The sequence below is a fragment of the Mus pahari genome, chromosome 3 (assembly GCF_900095145.1).
Source record: "Mus pahari chromosome 3, PAHARI_EIJ_v1.1, whole genome shotgun sequence".
Taxonomy (NCBI): Eukaryota; Metazoa; Chordata; class Mammalia; order Rodentia; family Muridae; genus Mus; species Mus pahari.
This window is the reverse complement of record NC_034592.1, coordinates 145,807,935-145,816,783: the sequence shown is the minus strand read 5'-3', so window position 1 is coordinate 145,816,783 and position 8,849 is coordinate 145,807,935. Positions and strand designations below refer to the sequence as shown.

Here is an 8,849-nt window from a genome sequence, read left to right as displayed (position 1 = left end):
GAGGCCAGCCTGGTCTACAAAGTGAGTTCCAGGACAGCCAGGGCTATACAGAAAAACCTTGTCTCGAAAAACAGAACAAAAAAAGTACCCTTAAGCCTTTAGGATGGTTGGGAGTGGAGAGGCCTTTTGATAGAATCAGAGTAGCTCCCTGGGCTTTTTGTTTGTTTGTTTGTTTAACCATTTGAGGACAAGTTCTGCTTACAAAAAATAGATAACGGCTGAACGGGGTGGCTGAGCTTCCTAATCTTAGCACTGGGGAAACTGAGGCAGAATCTAATCTGCAAATTTGAGGCCACCCTTAGCTAAGCATTGAGTTCCAGGCTGGTCCAGGATACAGAATGAGACCTGTCTCAAAATACCAAAACAGGCTCTTTTTTCCTCATTTTGAGATGAAAATCTGTAATGTCCACAAGCCTGAACACTGACGCTGGGGAAAAACGGTTATTGTAGTTTTCCCTGTGTTTCTACGAGAGTCTGTAAAGATGGCTCCTGATCTATTGAGTCTGAGGGAGAGCTGAGCGTGCCCTTCCACCCAATCCCTCCTACAGGGGGGCAGGCGTTCTTAGTTGTCTGTTTCTTGGGGTGAGCTCAGGGGCCTGGCACTGCACCCTCAGAAGAAGGGTTATTAGCTAAAGCTGTGACTAAACGATAGAACACTTGCCTAGCTTGTAAAAGACCCAGACCCTGTATCAATCAACCAACCAACCAACCAACCAACCGCCTTGTCAGGAGACTCTCCTAAATATCCCAACCCACTACTGTATTGACTAAAAGAAACCCTGGGGCAGTACTTACTTAATGGCGTAGTTGCAGACCAGGTAGACAGCCTGCTGCCAGGTGCTGCCCCACACATTGATGCTGCTACAGGTGTGAATGGCGCAGCCCAGCCGACTGGAGGATGCCCACACCATCTGCAGAAGCACAGAAACAGGCAGGCTGAGACTTGCAGGAGCCCTGGGCAGCCTGGTTACTGGACGCCATTCCAGTTGAGTATATTATGTGATGTCTTGGGGCCAGGGATGGGAGGACAAGGGACAAGTCCGTATCCTAATTGGGGGGGCAGGGGGTGGCTTGAGGCGTTTACTCTGTGATGGAAGGTCTCTCGAAAATAGCATTTTTATTGAACCCAACAGTAAGGGATGTGTTTCACATTGTTACTATGAGTGAACTATGAGCACACGACACTACTACGAGGAGGTTAAATACAAACCTTTGAGTCACACCCACTTGAATCAGCTTTGCCTGCTGTGAGATTCTGACTGAATGTCTAACCCTCTCTGTGCCTCTCTGATTCATTAGGAAGACAGAAGAATAAATGCCCCATGATTTTTTTTTTTTTGACAGTGTCTCACTGTGTATCCTTGGATAGCCTGAATGTGTAGATGAAGCTGAGCTCGAACTCACAGTGCTCTGCCTGCCTCTGCCTCCCAAGTGCTGGACTTAAAAGACATGAGCCACCACAGCTATTTTTATTTTTTTAAGATAGTCGGAAAGAGATGATGTGAAGCTCAGTCATAGAACAAAACAGACAACAGGAGTCTTGGAAAATGGAAAATACCCCCCAAATATTTCCAACAAAACAGTGGCAGGTTATGATGCCTGTAATGAATTCCAGGCCCCTGAGAGCCGAAGTTTCAATATAGTTCATCTCAATGCATTGTCTGCACAACTTTCCAGGAACGTACACCTTACTAAAGGAAAGGAAAGCACACACAGGGAATTGTGGGAGTGCCTGCGGTCCCAGTACTCAGGAGGCTGAGGCAAGAGGATGGAGAGTTAGGGACCAGCTTGGAATAGGCAGTGACCCTGTCTACAAAGAAAGAAACAAAAGAAAGCGCATGGAGCCCAGAACCAAAGTCCCCATCCTGCCTTCCCCCATCATTGTCCATCTGTGCGGTAGCACTCTTGGCTGACAGGAGGGTACCTGGGTATAGTGGGAGCAGACAGGACCACTGCAGAGCCAAGGGCAGTGTGGGGTGCAATCCTTTGGAGCCGGGAATGAGTAATGGCGCTTCTCCTCAGACCAAGACCTCACAAGGTCTACCACAGAACGGTACCTGGGGAGGCCAAGAACATGGAAGAAGGTGAGGAAGGATGGAAAAGTCACTCTGTCACCAATTCGTTTGGTGTGCCAATCACTTCTCCATCATGTTCCCCATCTGTAAAACACTAGAATGGAGACCATCACACCTACCTCTGTTCTGTTCTGATCTGTTCTGTTCTGAAGAGCTATGAAGAGCTCACCTGTCCCTGGCACATAGTCAGTGCTCAATAAAGCTATGCAAAGAGCCAGGTTGTAGTGGCATCTCAGACAGAGCTCATATTTTCAGGGAAGGAGAGTCATGCTGGATTGTCAGACCAGCCTGGGAAGCCCTCCACAGGCTAACGTACCTGATGGGGTCTGAGGACTCTCTCCATCAGCTAGAGTTGACAATGTCCATAGCCTGAAGAGATCAGGCCACTTCCCAAGGAGCTTTCTCTGGGACAGAGTTTAGAAGCAGTCTAACGCCGTAGCTTGATCGTGTGCTGAACTGAATCGCATGACATGAAACTTCCTGCCCAGTCCCCTTAAACTTATAAAAGTGTGACGTTCCTTTTGTTCCTGGGATTGCTCTGGGGGGGGGGGTTCTCTGGTGGCTTCTCTGACGAGTCTCTCTGGCCTCTCTTCACCATCCCTCTCGATGGCATTTGACTAACTCTCACTGGCCTTGAACTCACAGAGATTGGCCTGCCTCTACCTCTGCCTCTGCCTCTGCCTCTGCCTCTGCCTCTGCCTCTGNGCCTCTGCCTCTGCCTCTGCCTCTGCCTCTGCCTCTGCCTCTGCCTCTGCCTCTGCCTCTGCCTCTGCCTCTGCCTCTGCCTCTGACTTCTAAGTGCTGGGATTAAAGGTGTTGCCACTACAGCTGGCTCTCTCTGGCTCTCTTATTCTCACACCTTTTAAAAAGACTAAATTTTTGGAGCTGGAGAGGTGGCTCAGGTCTTCCAGAAGATCCAAGTTCAGGGCAGAAGAACACATGTGGCAAATACATATACACATAAGTATAACATGTTTTTTTAAAGATTTTATTTTTATTTTAAATTGTGTGTGTATGTGTGTGTGTCTGTGCACATGAGTACAGTGTTCAGGGATATCAAAAAAGAGTGTTGGATCCCTCAGAGCTGAAGTTACAGGTGACTATACTCACCCTTGACCACTGACTTTTAACCACTCTCTCTGAATAAGCTGCATTTCCTTAAGGGGATTCTATGTCAGCCTTCCCTTCCCAGACTGCCCATTGGTATTCTCTCTTACTCTTCATTACTGTATTTAGCAGATAGGCATAAAGCCAAAAGAGCAGTAAGTGGACCCGGGAACACTCACACTGGCAATGTGCCACAGTGCCTCTGTTCATCAACTTCTCTTTCTCTGTGAGCTCCAAAAGGGCCGGCCACTCTGTGAGCTCCAAAAGGGCCGGCCATCAGGCAATTGGAGTAAGACAGGAAAAATCTCATAGCAGAAAAAGAGGATGTGTGAGCCAGGGGAAGACGACGGTCATTGAGATCTGCTCTGCAGGGCGCAGAGAGACCATTCCTGGCACTAGCACTGCCTCCAACCAGCTGGTGACATGAAACTGGCAGGATAGGGAGGGTCATGTTTTCCTAACGTCCTCAATTTGTTGAATAAAAAAAGTACCATATGGACATCTCCTAAATGTTTCTGTGTATGTTTGTGTGCACATGTGCGCAGATGCATGTGTTCACGTGGGGTGTGTGTGTCCGTTTGGAGACCAGAAGTCAACCTCAGATATTATTTCTTAGATGCCATCTGCCTTGTGTTTTGAGACAGGGTATCTCACTGGCCTAAAATTCAAAGACTAGACTAGTCTGCCTTGCCAGTGATCCCCAGGGACCCCCCCCCCCCGGCCTCTGTTTCCCCAGTGCAGGGATTGCAGAAATGCACCATTGTGCTCCGATTTCTTACCTGGGTGGTGAGAATTGAACACAGATCCTCGAGGTTGCCAGACAAACACTTGAGCAGCTGAGCCTCTCCTCAGCCCTCGTGAATGTCTTTGAACGTTTACTAGCTTATGAAACCCACCTGTCTAGAAATAGCCTAGGTCAACAGGGACCCCCGAGTTTTGAAATATAGGTGTAACTTTGTCAGGTCACACACACCAGAACTCAGGCGCCCACGTTCTGACTCAGGAGCTGGAATGTTGACAAAAGCCAGTTCAGTTTCATTGTCACCCCTGGGCTCAATGCACTCACCTTTCCTGCTCTGTCCTAGCTCCACTCCCCAAAGCCCTCGTCACCTCATTGTGCATGTGAGTCTTCAAACCCATCCTCACTCTCTGACGTAGCACGAGCTCTAGTCCGTATTGCCTGTGTCTCCTAACTAGAATGGGCTTCCATATATGCCGAACAAGTCTACCTGGTTAACCACAGTATCCATCACTGTGCACAGCGCCTGGGCCAGAGTAGGTACACAGTGTCCACTTGTCCAGTGACGAAATGACAGAAGGGCAGAGGTTCACTCACCGGCCGGAATGGATAGAGAGGTTCTGGCCCACGTACTTCATCAGCTGTGAGGGTCCGTGGGCCCAGATGCACTGGGTGGCCCAGGCTTCAGCAGACCTGGCCAGCTGCTCATCCCAAACCTGATGAAGGACAGACCATGAATTTGCGCCAGGGTACCACCATGACCATCCGGGAGCAGAGATGCCCACTTACCTGACACTGTGCATTCTCGATCACCTGAGACCAATACACCCACTTAGAGATCAGACAACGGAGGCTCAGATAGACTCCCAGGTCAAGCACAGATCCTCAGCTGAGCCAAGGTCTGTGCTCCGGTCTCTGGCTCTGAGTCCCACGTTCTTTCTTTCTCACTAGACCTTAAATTGAAAGCTCTAAGCTCAGTCTGGAACCCGGGGCATTTATTTAATGGTTATCAGTTATCCCTCCAAGTAACTGAGCCCAGGGTGAAGAGGAATCACTAAGTTTAAGTTCCCAGTATTTTCATGTAAAAACTCAACTCAAGGCCTTTTTCCTTTAAAGTATGGAAGCTTGCAAAGAAATAAGATAAAAAATAAAAGCAGAAGGTGGCGGTGCATACCTTTCATCCTAGCATTCCGAAGGCAGAGACAGGAAGATCTCTATAAATTGAGGCCAGTCTGGTATACTTGGCAAACATCAGGCCAGCCAAGGCTGCATAGCAGAGAGACAATGTCTCGAAAACAAGGTATCAAAAGAAGGCAAAGTGGACCACCCTACATCTGTCATCACTCCCGGACTGTCCTCTAAGCCACCTGCATCCATCTGCAGCAGTCTCCAACCTGAAATGGGGACCCAGGTTCAGTTCCTAGCTCCCACCTGGAGGTTCAGAACCATCTGTAAATCCGGTTCCAGGGGGAACCCTATGCCTTCTTCCTACCTCCCCGAATACCAGGCACCCACATGGTGCACAGTCATACATGCAAAGCAAAACCTTCACACACATAAAAAAATAAATAGATAAAATATTAACAAAACCCCCAAACCCAGTTTCCTCCTAACTCTGGCTCCCTGGAATTCTCTCTGTTAGTATTGTTCACTCAGCAAATATTGAACAATATTCTTTGGCACCGAGGACTCAGTCTAGCAAGGAAATGAGCTGTCAAACAAACATGACGCGCCACAAGCCCAGGGCATGTGGGAATGTGGAAAGTGACCAGACCTTCTTGGCGCTTAGAAGGTCTCAGGAGGGAGAGCTGCTTAGTCTCAACCTGGTCCATGGGCACAAGCCACCACGCCCGACAAGAAATGAAGGAGCTGAAGGAAGCTAAGACGCCTCCATTGCTGCTGCCTGCTGCCGCCTGCTGCTATCTGCTGCTACACTGGTGACCCTGTCCAGCATCCCTGGAGAGACTCTCGATCCCAGTGTTCTATACACAGGCAATAAGTAAACACCTGTTGGGGCTAGTGCCATCAATATTGCCCGTGCTCAATTAAATGTGTCATTTGTTTGGGAACTGGGGGAGGGGGGCCTTCTGTGTGGCAGTTTCAACGTTAATAAATGAATGAGTAAGTCAGCAAACAAGTAGATGACGCCTCCTGTCCCACCCCCCAGCTCCCTGCTATCTGGCTTCTGTCTGGCCCCTTCACAATTACCTCCTGATATGTGATATTAGGGCTCTGTATCTTGTTGTAGATTTTAGTTTCTCTTACCTGACCCCTTCCCCCAAACAGTAGGGTTCTTGAGGGAATACACCTTGTTCTCTGAAGTACCCAGAAGGCTTAGCGCTGCATCTGGCTCCAAGTTGGAGGCAGTACATAAGAGAACACTGAGAGGGGCCCCATTTCCAGTTGTTAGGCAGGTGGGAGTCTATCAGCTATCTCTTTTCCTAAAGAAACCTCTGAGTGCTGGCAGCCTATCCCTCCAGGCTTTGGGGACAATGGTCCCAGGGAGGAGCTGAGATAGGAGGCTAGTCCTCCTCCATGCTGAGGGTTTTAGCTTCTGGGAGACTGAGCTGAGAGACACTAGAGCTGGACTCTTTGAAAAAGACAGCCCAGCCTGCCCCTGAGATTCAGCTCCTGGCGTTCCTCAGCCCAAGATACCCTGGTGCCTGCCTGTCTTCCACAGAATGAATGGTCTGGGTGTGTCAAGCAACCCCCTCTGCTGAGAGACAATAGCCTGGAAAGCTCCTGTCTCTACCCCCTGCAAATCCCCAGCGTGGAGCAGAAGTCTCTGACAGTGTATTGTGTTATTGGAAACAACTGGCTTAGCAGCAGGCAGACCTGGCTTGCAATCCAGGCTGGGTGACCTTAGGCAAACTTAACTCTCAATTCCTTCATTTGGAAAACAGATAAAATACAGTATTGAAGGAAGAAGATTCTGTGAAGGGCCCCAAGACCCTCTTCAGATAGTAATCCTCTCTCCCCACCCCCTACCCCAGCCCCATTCACTGAGGATTTATGCAAGGGCCTTACTTTCTGAATCTGTAAAATGGACCACACATTTTCACCATTTGCTTAGGCCAGACAGACAGGCAGATGGTCTAGCTCTTCAAGGCTGGTCACCCCAGGCCACAGTGAACAATCTGGTCTTGGCTGGAAGGTGCACAGGGAAAGTTTGGGGACTCACCATATACTCCATGTTGGCAGCAGGTGGGTGTACGCTGGCCCGGATGTGGTTGTGATAATCCAGTAAGGCGCTCATGTCCCGGGCAGAGATGTGGCGCTTCCGGCGGTGCCGGGGCACCCCCAAGCCAGACAGGGGCCACACAGCTATGTTCTTGGGTCGGCCCTGGACCAGTGTGGTGTTGGGCATCCGTAAGGCTCCCACTGTGTGACCCATCCAAAGGAGAAGGCCTGTGAGGCCCACGATGCTGGACAGAAGAGGCATAGCTGTCTGGGATGTTGTACCTGTCTGGTGCAGTTAGAGCTGCTGCCTAGAAGAGGTGGGTATGAGAAGGCCAAACCCTGAGAATTCTCCTTGAGCACTGCCAGTCTGGAGGATGCTCCTTGGGAACTTGGCAGAGATCCTCTGACCCAGCTCTCGTCCCGATACTCAATTCTTCCTCCTTGCTCCCTGGACTCAGTGGGTTAGGTGATGAGAAGTGCCCAGACAGTGGCTAATTCAGACTGGGCTCTGGAGTGGGAAGGTGCCACCACCTCAAAGCCAGGGAGACAGACGGCCATCCCCTCTGGCCAAATGCCCTCTTTACCAATCCCATAATGTTGGGCTCAGTAGATGCCCGCAGAAGCAGGACAGGCCCTTTTCTGAGTGCAGCGGCCTCAGGATGGACGGGGTGACATGGGAAGGTCAGATGGAAGAAGATGACAGAGGCAGAGAAGCCATCGGAGGTCAGAGAAAAAGACAAAGAGAGGCAAACAAAAGGAGATCGAGAAAAGGGATTCGAAAGAAACGGGGCGGAGGAGGAGCAGAGAGTTATGATGAAAAGAAAACGTGACAGAAATAGAGGCAAAGGGAAATAGAATCGAGAGGAGAGGAGAGGAGAGGAGAGGAGAGGAGGGCAGGAAAGGCTAGGGGAAACCAGGCATCAGGTTCCCTGGGAGGCACATACCCAGAACAGGTGGCCCCAGGAGGTGGCAGGAGGTGGTGGAGAAGTCAGGGGACCTCTGCAAATACTCTGGTAGTGCAGTAACTTTAAGGTCCCCAGGGAGTGATGGCCTCTGACGTCTCGGCTAACAGCCCCCTCCTTCTCCAGCCAGCATATTCAGAGAGCGAGGCTCCGCCTGCCTCTTCTGTGGGCTTTCCTCTCCAGCTCTCTCCTCCTGGTCCCTTTGCCATCTGGAATGTGTAGGGGCTGTGGCTGAGCTGCCAGTTGGGTGGAGATAGAGTAACGGGGTAGGGATCCTGGAAGGAGATGCCCATGCACCCAGGGAGATCCCAGACCCAGGAGAAACCTCTACTTGCCAGACCCTTGTAGAACAAGGCAGCAGGAGAAAGTTCTGACTTCACCCTAGGAAGCCCCTTAGCCTCAGAGTGGGCAGATATGACGGTGGCCCAGATATGAGCATCTAACATGTGCCACACCCTGGGATGAGAGTTTTAGACACTCAAGCTCAGCCAACATTCAGAGGCAGGCACCACAACCCCTCTCTGTACCATTCTGTAAAGGAAGACTCTGAAGCCCCTAGAGGCGCATTCAGTAGAGCCTAGGTTCAAATCCAAGTCTGTTAGCGTGAGCCCTGTTAGCATGAACAAATGATGTTCTGTTCTGTAGCCAACAAAATACAGATGTCTGAGATGAACCCCACTCAAACAGCATGGGGTGTGTGTGTGTGTGTGTGCGCGCACGCGCACACACACACACACACACACACACACGTGCGAGCATGCGCGCACACGTGTGCATGTGCAACAA

At 50.3% G+C, this 8,849-nt stretch overlaps 1 protein-coding gene across 1 annotated transcript in view; it reads right to left on the bottom strand.

Moving 5' to 3' along the window:
* The window catches only part of R3hdml (R3H domain containing like), a 9,859-nt gene extending 2,322 nt beyond the window's left edge, over positions 1 to 7,537 (bottom strand). The window contains exons 1-4 of the mRNA XM_021194981.1: positions 7,103 to 7,537; positions 4,519 to 4,637; positions 1,925 to 2,057; positions 796 to 911 (exon numbers count right to left, since the gene is read on the bottom strand). Of these exons, the coding sequence (XP_021050640.1) occupies positions 796 to 911; positions 1,925 to 2,057; positions 4,519 to 4,637; positions 7,103 to 7,363 (629 nt within the window). The 5' untranslated portion in view covers positions 7,364 to 7,537. The remainder of the gene's footprint in view (positions 1 to 795; positions 912 to 1,924; positions 2,058 to 4,518; positions 4,638 to 7,102) is intronic.
* Positions 7,538 to 8,849: the final 1,312 nt, after the last annotated feature.